The following is a 17,398-nucleotide window of genomic DNA, read 5'->3' on the forward strand; positions in this document are numbered from 1 at the left end:
AGGAAGTTTAAAAAATGAAAATACAAATACCTACTGCTGCTTTATTGAGGATTCACCATGTGCCAGGCACAGTATTATATGCTTTACCTGGTTGACCCTCACAGCCTTCATAGCTTTCTGATAACTCTAATTGTACAAAGAGAAAATAGGCTGAGCGAGGCGAACCATCTGCCCAGGTACATACAGCTAGCGAGTGAATGGAAAGGGATTTGAACCCAGAGAGTCTGACAGCAGAGGCTATACCAGGAACTACTTTGATGCAGGAAATCCAGGAGTCACCTAGGTCTCAAGAAAGGAAAATCAGCTGGCTTGACCAAGCAGGGCCCTGGGGGAGAGGAAAAGAAAGCACCGTGACTCTTTTCCTCTGCAGCCCTTTTCCTTCCTCCATTTTCCATTCTTTTTCTGGAAGGTAATTGCTTGGGGCAGTGACAACCTCCTGGCGAATTACACAGCTGGTTTCCCAGTGAGATTTGTAACAACAACCCCGCCAGCCTGGCAGCCCCAGCAAGTTCCGGTTTAAGAAACTAATTGCTGGATTGTGTAGTTGGTGCTAAATTGGGTAATTTCTTGGTGACGGCATGTGTGCCACTTCTTCCAATCCCAGAAAGATGTGAGTTGCATCAGAGAATGTGTCACACACGGCACCCTCCTAGCCTCCTTCACCCGCCTATTTCCCAGCCACAGGCGATCGCAAGAGTGGCTGCTTCCCTGGGCCCAGAGGTTCACCCCCTGGGCAGCTCGCTGTGTCCTGGGGAAGTAGGTAGACGCTTTGGTGCCATATAATGGGGGAAAGTAACACCAGCACCCAGAGTTGTCTGAGGGCTTCAGGGAGCCTCCTCTATTCTCTACTCGTTTGACCTTGGACTTGGGACAAATTCAGTACTCACCACACAGGGGAAAGGGCTAAACCACACTCTGGTTACCTCTGAAGAGTGTGGTATGTGTGAGGTTCTTAGTTTTGTGTTTCCCTTTTTTAAAAAAACAAATCCATTACTACGTTCCTTCAGAATGGTGTTTAATCAGTTTGGCTTCCCTGGGCAGCAGCACGGGAAGGAGAAAAGCTAAGGCATTGGAGTGAGGCTATGCTGGGTTTCACTTCTGGGTTTGCCACCAACTGTGTAGCCTTGGGACTGTCTGTTAGGCCCTCCCAGCCTCAGTTTCTTCTCCTGCAAATTGGGGGGTGGGGTAATATCTATCCCTTGGCATTTCTGTTGTTGTTGTTCAGTTGCTCAGTCATGTCCGACTCTTTGCGACCCCATGGACTGCAGTACGCCAGGCTCCCCTGTCCTCCTCCGTCTTCTGGAGTTTGCTCAAGTTCATGCCCATTGAATTGGTGATCCCATCTAACCCATCTCATCCTTTGCCGCCCCCTTCTCCTTTTGCCTGCAATCTTTCCCAGCATCAGGGACTTTTCCAAGGAGGCAGTTAAAATGTCATAAGTGAATGGATCTTGTTCTTTGTAGGTTTGCATCCACTTTCCCAACACATGCCATCTGCCAAGCATTGTTCTAGGAATGGGGGAGATAATGCAGTGAATAAGATGGATGGAATTCCTGCACTTTCACGGAGCTTACCTTCTAATGGGAGAGACAGACAATTTCTGAATCACACAAATTGAAAATGGTAATGATAGAAGAGCTATAGAGGTACACAGTGCCTTGAGAGCAAACAGCAGGGGGATCTGACCTAGTCAGGGAGGCCAGAGAAAGCTTCCCTGAGGAAGCAACAACTGGGCTGAGATCTGAAGGGTGTGTAGGAGTTAGCAAGGCAGAGGTGGATGGGAAAAGCTTTCCAGATGGGAGGGAAATAGGCCCCTTGATGGGAGGGATTGTGGGACTGCAAAAGACCAGCCTGGCTGGAGCAGAGGAAGCAAGTGGGGAGCGTGTTGTGAGAGGATTTTGGAAGCCCAGGAAGGGCCAGAGCCTGCAGGCCTTGTTGGATGGGTTAAGGCATTTTATCCTAAGAACATCAATAAGCCAGTGAAGAGTTTTAAGCAGGGAAGTGACATGATCAGATTTGTGTTTCCAAATGACCATTTGGAGGGGAACTGGGTAAGAATGGAGGCAGGGAGACCATTTAGGAGGCTTATGCAGACATCCAGGCAGGAGATGATGTTCTGAGGTAGTTAGATTAGGTAGCAGCGCTTTCTGCTGCAAATACAGAAAATCTGGCCAACAGCGGTTTAAATAAAGAGGACTTTATTCCTTCCTGCGTTTAGGCCTGGAGGAAGGCGACTGCTTCTGTTGGTTCCCTGGCTCGATGACTCCAGGGCCGGCATTTCTGTGATTCTCTATGCCTTGCTCTCATGGTGGCAAGACAGCTGCCCTGGGTCCAGGCATTGTGATTGTATTCAAGCTGAAAAGAAAGGAAGGATGGTACTGGCGAGTCCTGCCCCTTTTATTATAAAGGCAAAATCTTTCCCAGAGACTCTCGTCAGATTTTTTTATGTATATATTATTATCGAAATGTGAATCATGTGACTTCTAGGTACAAGGGAGTCTGGGAAAGGGGAAAGGAAGTTGAGAATGAGTTTTGGCCAGTCGGCCCACAGTGATTTGGTAGATATGGAAATAAGTGAGCAGATCTATTTTTAGGAAACAAAATCCATAGGACATGGTGATGGATTGAATTATTAGTCCCCTCCTTGCTTGTTTTTCCTTCTTATTGATTATGTTTAGTAATGGGGAGGCAGCAGAAGGAATGTGATGGTAATCGTGAGATATAGGAGGAAGTTTATATAATTAAATCTATATCAATTAAATCATCTCTTTAAGAAATCCAGAAATTGGATAGCTTCCTTTTCTCTCAGTAATTTGAATTTGATTGTTTTGTGTAGTATTTGGACATTGGGGATTTTGGAAATCCAGAATGAGGGCTTCACATGGGGGACTATATTGCTTAATCTTTAGAGTTTATAGCGTGGTTTCATGTACGTTGTATCACTTGATACTAAAATCCTTGGAGATAGGTGAGCAGGTATCATTAGGCTTCGAGAGGGTGGGTCACCAGGTCTCAGGGTGGTCTGAGGGTTTGTGGTATCAGGGTTTGTGCTTTTTCTCCACTAGCAAGTACTACCCCGTAGGACATGGGAAAGGGAGTTGGGAGTGCTTTGTCTGGAGAGAAATAAATACAGGGCACATCTCCTCTGAGACTAGAGCTGGGGGAACACGGTGCATGCGTGTGTGCTAAGTTGCTTCAGTTGTGTTCGATTCTTTGCAACCCTATGGACTAGAGCCTGCCAGGCTCCTCTGTCCGTGGGATTCTCCAGCAAAAATACTGGAGTAGGTTGCCATGCCCTCCTCCGGGTGTGGGGAAGAATATGGATTGATGCTAAAGAGACTGAGTTTGATAAGATCTTGATGAAGGCTCAGTGGCTGGCAGCAGCACCTGTGTAGTGATGGGGGACATGGGAAAACCTGGGAATGTCCAAACCATTGGTGTGGACATTCCCAGGCTTGATGTGGCCACAGACAAAGCAAACGGGGTGGTCTGGGTTTCTGCCAAACTGGCCTTTTGTGCTGTGAGTCTCAGACATGGGTCCTGCTTGGGGCAGGAAGAGGAGGACTGTGCCATGGATGAAAGACCAAGCTATCAAAGCATCTTTCCAAGGTGGAGAGATGCTTCTCGGTGCTTTTCCAATAACTACTTGAGAGGCCATTTTGGTCTGAAGTCCCCTCTGCTTCCCCAGAGAGGGGTAAAGGTGGAGAAGAATGGCCATCTGGAGATAGGCGGTTGATATCTGTAAGGTTACCCCAGTTCCGCCTCCTGGCAGGGTAACCAACAGCCTCTCCAGCTCAGGCCATAGGGTGGGCCAGAGGCTGGACAGGCCCTCCGCTCCCCTCTATGGAAGATTCCCAGGAGACTTCACAATCTTCCTCATTGTCTCACATCCCTCAGGGTCAGGAAGTTCTTCTTGTTGTCTGACTGTGTCTCCTCCACTACTATGAATCATGCCCGCAAAGCTAGCTCTTCTTCCTGACATCCCTGTGTCTAACAATGGCATCATTAGTCTTCCAGTCACGGCTGCTGCGAACTTCAGAGTCGTCTTCCTTTCTGACTCTCTCCCATCTCTTCCCAGTGTTCTCCACACCTCAAATGTCTGCTGGAACTCTCTCATCCCACCCCTCAGAATTGCTTATTTCCCACCTCCTCTGCCTTTGTGCATGCTCTTGCCTTCACTGGGAATTCCATCTCCCTTACACACAGCCATCTTGTTCTCCATCTCAAGCAAACTCTTCTCTGGGAAGTCTTCCTCGGTTTCCCTCTACTGGATCTGCTCTTGCCCTCATCTTAACTGGCCTAACATTTTGGAAACTCTTTCCAGCACGGTCATTTATTCATCTACTTAGTGAACATTTGTTAGGTACCCTCTCTGGGCAAAGCCCCGAGCTGAGTGCTGGAGATCCAGTGAGAAACAGAATTTGGTTCCTACTCTGCAGAAGACCAGATTCTACTTGGGGAGACAGAAACTGAAACAGACAATTTCAGTGCAATGTGATAGTTGCTTTCATGGGGGAACCCAGGGTATTCTAAAAACGCAATAGAGAGGCATAACCCAGAAAAGTCTTCAAGGGAAGGCGGAGCTTAATCTGAATAAGTGTTAGCCAGGGGAATGTGTTGGGGGGTGGATGAAAGTAGATTCTAGGAGGAGTGAGCAGCTTATGCAAAAATACAGGGACCTAAAATAACCCTCTCATGTGAAAGGTTGGTCCCCCTGTTAGACTATAAGCCTCTTAATGACAGGGACCACTCTTAAATCACCTCTATTCATGTCTCACTCTGAGTCTTGGTATGGTAGCTGCTCAACAAATATTTGTGGAATGGAATCATATTTGAGGGCAATGAAAATGCAGTGGCTCAGCACCACGGACAGATCACACAGACACCTGCAGTTGGAGGTAGTCCAACCTGTAAGCTTATTTGCATGCATTTGCATAATGAAGCCAACTTCATTTCCCTGGGGGTCCAGAGGCTCTGCATCATGGGGGATCCAATCAGTCCTGGCTTGGGGGGTTGGGCAGGGAAACTGTCAAGGCCAGAGACTGGTCCTCTGAGGACTCCGGGAGAATCTCTTTTCCTCTTTGCTTACCACCCTTTTCTTTCCGGTTAGGAGCCAGTGGTCCTGAGCCTTCTGAAGTTAGGATTCTGCCTGGCGGTGGAGATCCTGACACCAAGGATGGGACACCCCAGATGGTGAGTGATAGGAGAGTCTGGGGGATAGGGTTCTGAAATCAAAATAAGCTGGGTTTGAATCTTGATGCAAAGTGACTCACCCACTTACCGGCTTTGTGACCTTACCATTTTGAGCTATTTTCTCATGGGTAGATGTGGATAACATCTACACATAGGATTTCAGGGGGATTAGAGAACATTGAGTATGCACAGTACCCAGTACATGGCAAGTGCTCAGAGATGAACTGTGAGCAGGATCTGGAAGAAGCTTGAACCATGGTGGGTATGGGGAGGCCGTAGTGGGGAGGAGGGGAGGGTGAGCCTTGGAGGGGCTGCTGTCTGGAGTCTTTGAGGCTGTCATCTCCTACAGTCAGCAGATGGCCCAGGAGCCTGGTCTGGGATGAGGGAGGGCGCCGTCTGCCAGCTCCTTGGTCCCCATCCCTCCTGCTGGCACTCCCTCCTGCTGTAGCTCCTGTCCTGGCAGCTCTGGAGTCCTGATTGGAGGCAGTTCTTGCTGAGAGCTGACCTCTCTGTCCTGTAGCCTTGGCAAGCCTGGGATGGGGGCCAGGGCCACTGGTTCCAACGCTTTCCCTCCATCACCTCCCTGCCCTGCCAGCCCACTGTTCCTGGGAGGAGGAACTCCTGGGTTCTAACCCCAGTTTAGGATTCAGATGCTGCCTGGATAGCCAGTGTTCCTCTTTTATGTTTCTCCTCCCTTCATGACCTCTCCTCCACTGAAATGGGGGTGGCAGTAAAAGGCATGGGGGGAATTTCATCAGGGAATATTTGGAACCCAGCAGAGGAGGGAGGAGTCATCTCTGGTTATCCCTTCCTGTCTCAGCCCTGGAGGGGAGGGAGAATGAGCCTCCAGCCAGATGGAAGGAACTGGGTGTGGAAGGAAGGGGAGGGGTTATCCTACAGAATCGTGATGGATATGTAGATTTGGGTCCAATGTTCTCTTTGGTTATTGCTTCTGGGAGCTGTGACCCAGAGCCCTGGCTCTTCATAGCAGGGGAATTGGGTAGGGATGGTAGGGATTGGGTAGGGATGAGTCAGGTGTGGTGCTGACTCAATTTGCCTCACACCAGCTTGTTAAAAGCTAGTTCACATGATGGCTCGTATGTTTGACTATTGTTTTTATGTCTGTATTGGTATCTTTTTACTTTTGTTTACCTAAGATTTTTAAAAAAAACCCGTTTGGTTGAGGACATTTCCTCTTGGGAATAAGTATTTATCATCTTTGCAGCATTTGATGAATGGTGATAGTACTTTGTGCCCTTGTGAGTGTCTTTGTCTAGTACGACTTTTAAGCCTGTAAGGACAGTACAATTAACCACAACGAACTGATATGCATTACCTAAGCAGTTCTAAGAATACCTGATAAAAGTTTCAGGTCAAGTGGCCTGTTGTTCGATCCTAATCCCATTGCTCCCTATTTTCCCAGGAGGTTCCTGGGGCCTGGCCCCCAGCGCTATGAAGAGCCCTTGCTGAGGCCATGAGGGGTTACCATGGCGACCGAGGCAGCCATCCCCGCCCAGCCCGCTTTGCCGACCAGCAGCATATGGACGTGGGCCCTGCTGCCAGGGCCCCGTACCTGGTGGGCTCCGGGGAGGCCTTCTCCACCGAGCCCCGCTTCTGTGCCCCAAGAGCTGGCCTGGGACACCTTTCTCCTGAAGGGCCCCTGAGCCTGAGTGAGGGGCCATCCATAGGCCCTGAGGGAGGGCCAGGAGGGGCCGGGGTTGGGGGGGGTAGCAGCACCTTCCCCAGGATGTACCCCGGCCAGGGCCCCTTCGACACCTGTGAAGACTGTGTGGGCCACCCGCAGGGCAAGGGTGCCCCCCGCCTGCCTCCCACACTGCTGGACCAGTTTGAAAAGCAGTTGCCAGTTCAACAGGATGGCTTCCACACGCTGCCATACCAGCGGGGTCCGGCAGGGGCTGGGCCCGGGCCTGGGCCGGGGTCTGGCACTGCCCCGGAGGCCCGCAGCGAGAGCCCCAGCCGCATCCGGCACCTGGTCCACTCTGTGCAGAAGCTGTTTGCCAAGTCCCACTCTCTGGAGGCTCCAGGGAAGCGGGACTACAATGGGCCCAAGGCCGAGGGAAGAGGTGGCTCCGGGGGAGACAGCTACCCAGGCCCGAGCTCTGGTGGCCCCCACGCCTCCCACCACCACCATCACCACCACCACCACCACCACCACCAGTCCCGGCATGGCAAGAGAAGTAAGAGCAAGGACCGCAAGGGGGATGGCCGGCACCAGGCCAAGGCCGCGGGCTGGTGGAGCTCCGATGACAACTTGGACAGTGACAGCGGCTTCCTGGCCGGTGGACGGCCCCCTGGGGAGCCCGGGGGTCCCTTCTGCCTGGAGGCTCCGGATGGGTCCTACCGGGACTTGAGCTTCAAGGGGCGCTCGGGGGGGTCAGAAGGCCGCTGTCTTGCCTGCACTGGCATGTCCATGTCACTGGATGGACAATCAGTCAAGCGAAGTGCCTGGCATACCATGATGGTCAGCCAGGGCCGGGATGGATACCCAGGGGCCGGGCCCAGCAAGGGGCTCCTGGGGCCGGAGGCTAAGGCCAAAGCCAGGACTTATCACTATCTGCAGGTGAGGCTTTGGTGGGGGTGGGGAACAGGAGCCTCAGTCCTCACCAGTGTTACCCTGGGGGCTGTGGAAGGGGTTGGATGGGAGCCAGCTCCTCCCATGATGACGGGTCTGCAGGCAGCGGGTTCTTCCCTGCCTCACTGTCTTGGGGACTTCAGTTTCCCCATTTGTGCAGTGAAAGGGCCCTTCTATTTTGATGTATGTCAGTGCCAGGAAGACTTTTCCTCTACCTGCTGTTTAGGACAAGCTGTGCCGGCCTCTCTCTTGTGAGGCTGGAGGCAGAATGAGGTTGAGGGTGAGCAGTGAACAGGACAGAGTGGGGCTGCCTGCCTGTGCTTCCCCGAGATTGGAGGTCAGCAGTTGGAAAGCAGCTGTCTTGCCCCCAGGCCTTCTCCAGACCTCTTTTCTGCCCAAATCTGGGTGGTCCAGATAGTGTTTGGGTATGAAGGTCAGTTATTTCCAGAATGTGCCTCTGCTGGTATTGTCATTCTGGGGAACCTGCGGTGGGACACCCACGAGGCTGTGGAAGAGCCAGGAACCTGTCCTGTGGGTTTTGCTGAGCTGGGGTGCACACTGAAGTCTGAGCTCCAGACCTAGCAGCGGGCTAGGGCTTCCTGGGAGTGGATGGTGTGGGTGATAACTGGAACACTGTCCCTGTCTTCTTTTACCACCTCTGTGGTGTCTGCAGGTGAGGCTAGGAGCTCTGACCCTTTCTTCTTATGGAGCCTTGGTCCATCCCTCACTGTCCCCTCTCCATCATCCTACAGAGATGGGGTTAGGGGCTCTTCCTGCCATCCACCTTCCTCTTCTCTGCCTCACACTCCTCTCCCACATCCCCTGTTGTGTCTTCTTGAGCCCTCCTATAGTTGGAGGAGAAAGAGTCTAGACAAGTTCTAGAAGTCCAGTAGACTTAGGGTTATCCCCCAAACCCACATTTCACATAGTTAATCCACATCCATTCATTCTATGAGTGTTCCCTGGGTGCTGTGAATGCAAAGATGCAGACACAGATGCTGCCTGGAGGAGTTCACAGTTTAACAGTGGGATAGACAAGGCAGCTTCCCTGGTGGCTCAGATGGTAAAGAATCTTCCTGCAATGAAGGCGACCCGGGTTCAGTCCCTGGGTCAGGAAGATCCCTTGGAGGAGGGCATGGCAACCCACTCCAGTATTCTTGCCTGGAGAATCCCCATGGACAGAGGAGCCTAGCAGGCTACAGTCCATGGGGTGGCAAAGAGTCGGGCATGACAGCAACTAAGCACAGCACACAGAGAATAGAGTGCAGGGAGGTGGCGAGAGGAGAGAGCTTTGGGAACCTTGGGAGCCCAGAGGAGACACCTCACCCACTTGGGTGGTGGTGGCCAGGGGCTGCTCAGAGCAGCTTCTAGGAAGAATGTCCCCTGAACAGAGTCGCAGTGGACAAGTTGGAGTTAGTCGCGTGCAGTGTTTCCAGGACTGAGTGTTCCAGGAAGAGGCTGCAGCATGTTCAGAGGCATGGAGAATTGAGCTTGCACATGTCCTTTGGGTATCACTGGCCTGTTTGGTAAGTTGTTCACATGTTAGGGCTCTCCTGGGTGGGGAACTCGCTAAAGCTCAAGGGCCATAGTGGAAGCAGAAGGGGGAGAGAGACAGAAGGGGAGACTGGAGACTTGTGGGATTCAGGATTGGTCTTGCACTGCCCTCTCCCTGGGTAGGAAGGCTCTCTAAACTGGGAATTGAAGGGTCCCGAAGAAAGGGCTCAGGAGAGAACACCAGCCCTTCTTCTCCCATCCCTGGAGCCTTGCCTCCACTCCGCTGCTCCCTGCTGCTTCTCCAGGGCTGCCCTGACCTCCCTGGGGGCTTCCTTTTTAACATGCACCTCACAGTGTCCTGCAGAGGAGCCGGCAGCTCTGCGGTGGCTATGGAGTGGGAACCCTGCAGAGTGGCAGAGCGTGTCCTGGCTGTCCTGTCACCTCCCTCTGCCTGCCTGTGGCTCCTCTCTGTAGAGTATGGGGAAGGGGAGGCCCTGTCAGGGGCTAGGGTTCCAGGGGATCTGAGGACTGCGAAGTCTGAGCCTGTTTAGCAGAGAACAGACAACCTGTACTCCCCTGGCACAAAAGCAGGGGAAGCTGGCTGCATCTGCCCAGGTGTCTTGGTTGGTTCCCCAGCCCTTTTGTTGAGACTCTATTCTCCTACTGGATTCAGGTCTCCTGCCAACTTCCAGAACCCCCCTTCTCACTTGGAGCCCTTGTTCCTTTATGGAGCCTCATCTCCTCCCTGTGTTCCCATTTGATTGAGCCCAGCACCCCCCCATCCTCCCACCGAGGGCTCCTTCATGGGGCCCACCCATCCCTTAGTCCCTGTTCTCACACTAATCTCTGGCCTCTCCTCTAGCCTCACCCTACAGTCTCTGTTCCTCTCTGGAACCCTATGCTCTCCCCAAACCCTGATCCCCACCCCCACTTAGCCTGTTCTTTTCAATGGGCACAGGCCAACCATTATGGACTCCCTCACCCACGTGCAGACTCATCAAGATCCCCAGCCCCCATCATCCCCTTCCTTCTTGGCTCAGAGATGATGCTAGGACCACGCATCCCGCAGTGACCCCTCCATAGGGCTTGAGCCCATCTCCTCGGAATCCCTTTCATCCATGAACTGTCCCTGCTTCGTCCCCACATTTAAAGAGTATCTTTCTCTTTACTGACTCTTTCCCTCATCCTGCAAACATACCCAGATCGCTCTCATCCTAAAAACAAAACAAAACAAACTTTCCTTAACCCCATACCCCCTTCCATCTCCTTCCTGTCTCCCCTTCATTTCCAAGTTCTTAGAGCATAGACTCCACCATTTGCTTTCATTTTCCCCTTTACTGGACTGACTTCCACACTCCTGGCCTCTGAAATGTCCTGGCAGTGGTCATCAATGGCCTCTTGAGAACCCTCCTATCTCTCAATGCTTACCGTTATGGTAGTTAATCTTGAGCCCTTACTCTCTGTTGGTTCATTTATTGTTTCCACCAGTGCTGTGATGCAGGCGTAATTATCATTACCAGTTCACAGATGAGGAAACTGTGGCAGAGTTTAACCAACTTTGCTCACATTTACACAGCTAGCAAGTGATGGGGCCAGAATTTGAATATGGTTCTAACTCCCCAGCCCAAACCGCTAACCTTAGCATGCACTGTGGCATTTGACATTATCAACTCCTTCTATTCTGGAAATGTCTCCTGTTTCCGTGACAGGGCGTTCTCCTGACTTCCCTCCCACCCATCTGCCCACTCCTTCTCAGGTGACTTCATAGGCTCCTCTCCCTTTCTTCGCAGTCCCCCTTTTAAATGTCAGTGGATCCCTGCCCACCTCTCTTTCTTCTTTCCTCTGGGCTCTTTCATTCACTCCTATGGATTCAGCTGCCACCCATGACTCCCCCATGTCTGCCTCCAGCTCAGATCTCTCCACTGAACTCCAGAACCAAACACTCAACCACCTGCTCCACAGTTCTTTGCCAGCTCAAGATGCTCAACCCTGAACCTATCACCTTTCCCCCAAATCTGTTTCTCTGGGATTCTGTGGCTCAGTGAGCAACAACACCATCCCCCAGGTCCTCAGCCAGCAGCCTCCCAGTCCTCCACGACTGCTCCCCGCCCCCTCACCCCCCAAGTCTAATCAGGCTCACTGATGCTCCTGAACACCTCTCATTTCCATCTTCTCTTCCCCCTCGTTGTCATTGTCTTAATTTAGGCCTCATCATCTCTTGCCTGGATAACAGCATCAGCCTCTTAATTGGTCTCCCTCTCACCACTTGAGCCCCTGCCCTGCTCCTGGCTCTCCACGATCCAACCTCTGTTTGGACTGTTGAAGTGCTCTTTCTGAAACACAAACTGATGTCGCTCCTCCTGTGGCTCTTCACAGAAGGGAGGGGGACGTCAGAGGATTTGGGATGTAAGCACATTAAGAGGATGAAGGAGAAGGAGGGGTGAAAGGTGACTGATGTCAGGGGCTGCCTTACTGCTAGGCGTGAGATTGACACAGGTCACTTTGGCCTCTGAGCTTCTTGGCACCTATCATGGGAGCCCTTAGACTCTTTAGATGGCCCTCAGTCAGGTAGCAGAAGGCCCATGGAGGGTGAAGAGGCATGTCCTGTAGGGGAGACCTCACCTGATCTGCCTTGACATATTCCTGAGCGTGGTTTGCTTGAGCCAGGGCTGTGCATCTCCCACTGGCAGTGAAGAAAGAGGGTCCCTGCTTCAGGATTTAGTAGGTGCTTGAGGCCCCTTGTCCCTGCAGGTGCCGCAAGATGACTGGGGGGGTTACCCCACTGGGGGCAAGGACGGGGAGATCCCCTGCCGCAGGATGCGGAGCGGCAGCTACATCAAAGCCATGGGGGATGAGGAGAGCGGAGACTCGGAAGGCAGCCCCAAGACATCTCCCAAAGCGGTCGCCCGGCGCTTCACCACTCGCCGCTCCTCCAGTGTGGACCAGGCCCGGATAAAGTAAGGACAAGGGAGAGCTGGGGGCTGGGGAGGGGGCAGCAAGCTGATGCTGGGTGCCTGCAGGAGGTGTGCATCGTGTGGGTACCAGTCAGGTTCCCTGCTTAGGGTTCCACTGGGCAGTCTCGCTCTGGCCCATATGAAGAGGGGGTGCCCGTGAAAGCCCCTATCTGAATGCCTCTTTAGCACAGTCCTTTTACTCAGCAGTCTCCTCCTGGAGGTTCTGGGGGCTTCTGAGGAACAGAACCCATTCAGGGACCCCAGTGCTCTCATTCCCCTCCCCCACCTCCTAGCAGATCCCCATTCTGAATCTGGAATTTTGACCTCTCCCAGCTGCTGTGTACCACCCCGGATCCACCCGCGGAGCTCCATTCCTGGCTACAGCCGTTCCCTCACCACCGGACAGGTAGGAAGCAGCCCAGCATGCCAGGGGTAATGGGTGGGGAGGAGGACTCGCTCCCATGCTCAGCCTTGGTCTTAAAAATCAGGAATCTGCCCCTGGAGAGAGCACAGGTCTGGTTCTGGGGAGCTGGGAAGCATGCCCTGGAATTCTCAGAGCTGAATCAGACTGAGGATCTCAGAGAGTCACATCCTTAAAAACCGCCAAGCATCCTCCAAGTGATGGACTTGGAAGGGCAGTGTCAGTTCTCTGAGCTTCCCTAGCCCTGTCCTGGTCTGACTGCCCCAACTCCCCCACCCCATGTAAAAGGCAGGCCTGACCGCACAGACTGAAGAGGGCAGAGCTTCAGTCTCAGAGATGATCAGGGCTTGAGCTCTCTCCTCTCCACTCCACCCTGGGGACCACTGGCAAGATACTTTCCTCTCAATGCCTCTGTTTTCTCATGGTGGAAATGACAATTGTAGTGATGCTTATCTCAGAGGGTTTTTGGGAGTTCAGAAAAAATATATGCAAACACAAGGAAGCTAGTCCCAAACTGGTATTTTATAAGTGTGAGTTCTATACCCAAGTATAGACTTTCCCCTTAACTAAAGAAGGCAGTGCAGTTTAGTAATTGAATGCTTGAGGTGGGTTTGAATTTCAGCTCCACTTCTTACCAGCTGAGTGACCTGGAGCAAGTTACTTGACTTTTTTGAGCCCCACTCTCCCTATTTAAAAATAGGCATTATAATAGTGTTCTTGGCACAGAGCCAACACTTGATAAAGGTTAGCTATTTTTACTGTTTGCTGGGGAAAAAAAGCAATGCAAAAAGCAAAAGTCTATCCTCCTTGGCTCTCACTGTTTGTTGCTGCTGCTGTCTCTCAGCATTTCTTTGTTACATTTCCTGAATCAGGGAATCTTGACTGGCACAGTCATCTTTTCACGTAAGACCAGCCTATGTTGCTAAACTTGTTAATGCTCCGTCTTTGTTTCACTTGAGCCATCAGCAACATCTAACACAGCTGATGATTCTCTCCTGCCTGAAACACTTCTCTCAGTGGGCCTTGAGGATGCCACATCTTTTAGATTCTTCTAGATTCTCTCTCTGGCTGCCTATTCTCAGTCTGTGTCACTGGGGCCCACAAACTCTTCAGGATCTAAACACTGGAGCTTTCCAGGGCTTACTTCCTGGACTTCTTCTTACACTCACTCATTGGGTGAGCTCATCCGGGCTCATGGCTTTCAATCTTATTGAGAGCCTGAAGACTTCCAAATGTTTATCATCAGCCCACATTCTCCCATAAATACTGGGCATGTATATCTAACTGTGTATTGAAATCTCGCTTGGATGCTGAGTAGACATCTCAAAATTAAAATGTCCAAAACCAAACTGCTGGTGCCCTTTCCCTTCTTCTCCAGGTTACTTGCTCCATCCACTGTTTTCTCCATTTGCTTCTGATCACCTCTTCCTTTCTCACATGTACTTGTTGCAGTATTTTAGTTTGTACTTCAGTGCTTTAGCATGTACAGTATTTTAGTTCCCTCTCACTATACCTTCTTGCGTTTCATTCCTTCCTTTTATTTTATTTTTTGCTGTGCCGTGTGGCTTGTGGGGTCTTAGTTCCCTGACCAGGGGTTGAACCTGGCCTCCAGGCAGCGAGAGCACCACATCCTACCCACGGGACCATCAGGGAATTCTCTCGTTCCTTCCTTTTAAAGTAAATTCTTTAGTAATTTTTTTCAGTACATGTCAGTGGCAAATTCTGCCTTTAACCAAAAATATAGTTTACCCTCACTATTGAACATAATTTAGCTTATTACAGAATTCTAGGTCAACATTTATTTTTCTCTGTGTTTTGAAGATATTCCTCTGTCATCTGTTCTGTTGTTGCTGTTGAGAAGGCTGCTATTAACCCAACTGTCTTTGTTGGTAATTTTCACTTCTCTCTGGTTGCTGTCAAGATCTTGCCTTTGATTTCAGTGTCCCGCAGTTTCACAGTGATGTGTATGTGTGTGTGCATGCTCACACACACATACATACACACACACACACACGTGTGTTTCCAGAATCTGAGGATTCATGTCTTTCATCAAATCTGGAACATTCTCTCATGTTCCTGTTCGCTGGTACACCCTTTTACTTTCAACCTATGTGCTTTTTGATCCAGTCTGACAATCTCTGGCTTTTGAATGAGTGTTTTGTCTGTTCACGTTTAATGTGATTATTGATTTGGTTGGATTGTCTCATGTCATTTTTGTTCCTCTGTTCTTCCTTTATGCCTTCTTTTGGATTAAATATTTTGTGTACAGTTTTATTTCTTTTTGTTAATTCCCTTTACTATATTATTTAGTGCATTAGTGATTGCACTAAGAATTACCTGTGTAACTAATTAAAACCTAGTTTATTCTAGTAAAATATACAAGCATTGCTCTAATATATCTCCTTTTCCTCTCCCTTCTTTGTGCTATTATTGCCATATATATTTTCTATATATGTGTTATAAGCTAAAACTTATTATAAACTGATAATAGTAATGGAATAATTACTTTGCACACTCTTCTGTCTTTTTTAACCTTTTTAAAATCTTATGTCTTTTAAAGAATTTGAGAGAAAAAGTGTGAAACATATTTATATTTACTCACATATTTACCATTTCTGGTGCTCCTCATTTCTTCCTGTGGATTTGAATTACCCTTGGATGTCACTTCCTTTTAACCTGAATAACTTGCATTAGTATTTCTTATAAGATAACTCTGCTGGCAATACTTTCTTCAGTCTGTATTTATTTGGAAACGTTTTTATTTTTCCTTCATTTTTTGAAGGATAGTTTTGCTGAATATAGAATTCCTGGTTGATTGTTTTTTTCTTTAAGCACTTTGATTATACACTTTGAATATCACTGTTTTTGGTGTTCATGGTTTCTGACGAAAAGTCAATTAATAATTTTTTTTTGGTATGCAATGAAATGTTTTTTCTCTTGTGGTTATTAAGATTTTCTTAAAAAATATGTTCTCTTTGTCTTTAGAAAGTTGACTGTAATGTGTCTGGGTATGGATCTCTTTGTATTTAGTCTGCTTTGGATTCACTGAGTTTCTTTGACCTGTGGATTAATGTTTTTCAGCAAATTTGGAAAGTTTGGGGCCATTATTTCTTCAGATATTTTTTCTTCCTCTCTCTCATCTTTTTTCTGGGACTCCAATTACATGCATACTGGTATACTTGATGTCGCCCATAGGTCTCTGAGACACTGCTCATTTCTATTCAATCTTTCACCCCACTCTATTCTTTATATTGGATAATCTATGCTGATTATCTTAAGTTTTACTGATAACTTTTTATGCTGAGCCTTTCTAGCCAATTTTAAATTTCAGTTATTGTACTTTTCAGGTCTAGAATTTCCATTTGATTCTTTTCTTCTTTTTTTAAAAATTTTCTCTTTGTTGTGATTTTCTATTAATGCCATCGCTGTTGTCATACTTTCCGTTAAATATTTAAATATGATTTCCTTTAGTTCTTTGAACATTCTTATAATAACTACCTTGTAGTCTTTGTGTAATAAATCAAACATTCAGGGACATTCACATTTTCTCATTTATTTACACAGTGTCATGAATACTGTACATTTTATTTAATATATTGTAGCAACTCTGGATTCTTATTTTACCTCTTGAAGATTGCTATTGCTTTGTTTATTTGTTAATTCCTGGTCTAAATCTGTGAAATCTGTCTACCTTGCCAGATGTAGCCTCTGATGTCTTCACTAATTTTTTTTCTTTCTTGATTTTATTTTAAAGCCTGGTTTCCTAGGGGTTGACCCTGTCTCTGCATAGCTTAGTGTCCAGCCAGAGACTGATCAGAGGTTGTGCTCAAAAACTTCAAGCCAGTAAGGCTTCCTTCCTCTCCTTTCATGGTTCTGTGTGTGAGCTGAGGAATACAGACATTGCTGTTTTCAAGCCTGCTCTGGCTTCTATTTTTCACAGGCTCTCCTACATTCCTTCTGTACATATGCATAGGCTCTATTGGCCAGGGATATGTGGGTGGGCTCAAGGCCTTTCTGATTTTTGTAGTACATGCACCCAGCCTCTAGTTAACCAGATTGTGTGAAGTGCTTATCACTCTGTGGCTATCTTTCCCCTCTAGAATTCCCCATCAAGTTCCTGTCTAGTCTGCCAGGCCCATTGCTTGCCTCTAAACAGTGCTGAAACCTCAACCTGTTAGTGCTGCTGGTTATTCTTATTCTTGACACTATAATGGACAGTGCTCAGAATAAAGTGAGCCCCCTTTGTTAGTTGCAGTTAAGCAGCTGGTTTTCATAGCCTGGTCCACCCTAGTTGAACTATTGCAACTTATAGAGCTGGGAACTTGTGTTATGGGATCAACTCCAGGTGAGGACACTACAGACTCATTGTTCTTACCCAAAGTTCAGCAATTTTCATGAATGTGTTTCTTTGTTGTATAACTTTGATTGATTTTCAGAGTGATAAAATGGTTGTTTTGGAGAGCTTTGTGCAGCTTTATAGTTGTCTTAGGGCATAGGGTTTGGTATCCTCACTCTGTTATGTCTGAAGTCAGAAGTCTGGAAAATTCTTAATGACTAGACTATTATTATCAACACACTCCAGTATTCTTGCCTGGAGAATCCCATGGACAGAGGAGCCTGACAGGCTACAGTCCATGGGGTCACAAGAGTTGGACATGACTTCACAACTAAACCACCATTATTATTTCTTAAAATATTGCTTCTTCTACATTTTATCTGGGCTTCCCTGGAGAGTCCACCTGC

General features: G+C 48.9%; 1 protein-coding gene across 1 annotated transcript in view; it reads left to right on the top strand.

The window, feature by feature from the left end:
• Positions 1 to 17,398, top strand: part of DLGAP3 (DLG associated protein 3) — a 62,000-nt gene that overhangs the window by 16,776 nt on the left and 27,826 nt on the right. The window contains exons 2-5 of the mRNA XM_070368475.1: positions 5,111 to 5,193; positions 6,617 to 7,774; positions 12,032 to 12,237; positions 12,568 to 12,640. Of these exons, the coding sequence (XP_070224576.1) occupies positions 6,668 to 7,774; positions 12,032 to 12,237; positions 12,568 to 12,640 (1,386 nt within the window). The 5' untranslated portion in view covers positions 5,111 to 5,193; positions 6,617 to 6,667. The remainder of the gene's footprint in view (positions 1 to 5,110; positions 5,194 to 6,616; positions 7,775 to 12,031; positions 12,238 to 12,567; positions 12,641 to 17,398) is intronic.

The sequence above is a fragment of the Bos mutus genome, chromosome 3, assembly GCF_027580195.1.
Source record: "Bos mutus isolate GX-2022 chromosome 3, NWIPB_WYAK_1.1, whole genome shotgun sequence".
Lineage (NCBI taxonomy): Eukaryota > Metazoa > Chordata > Mammalia > Artiodactyla > Bovidae > Bos > Bos mutus.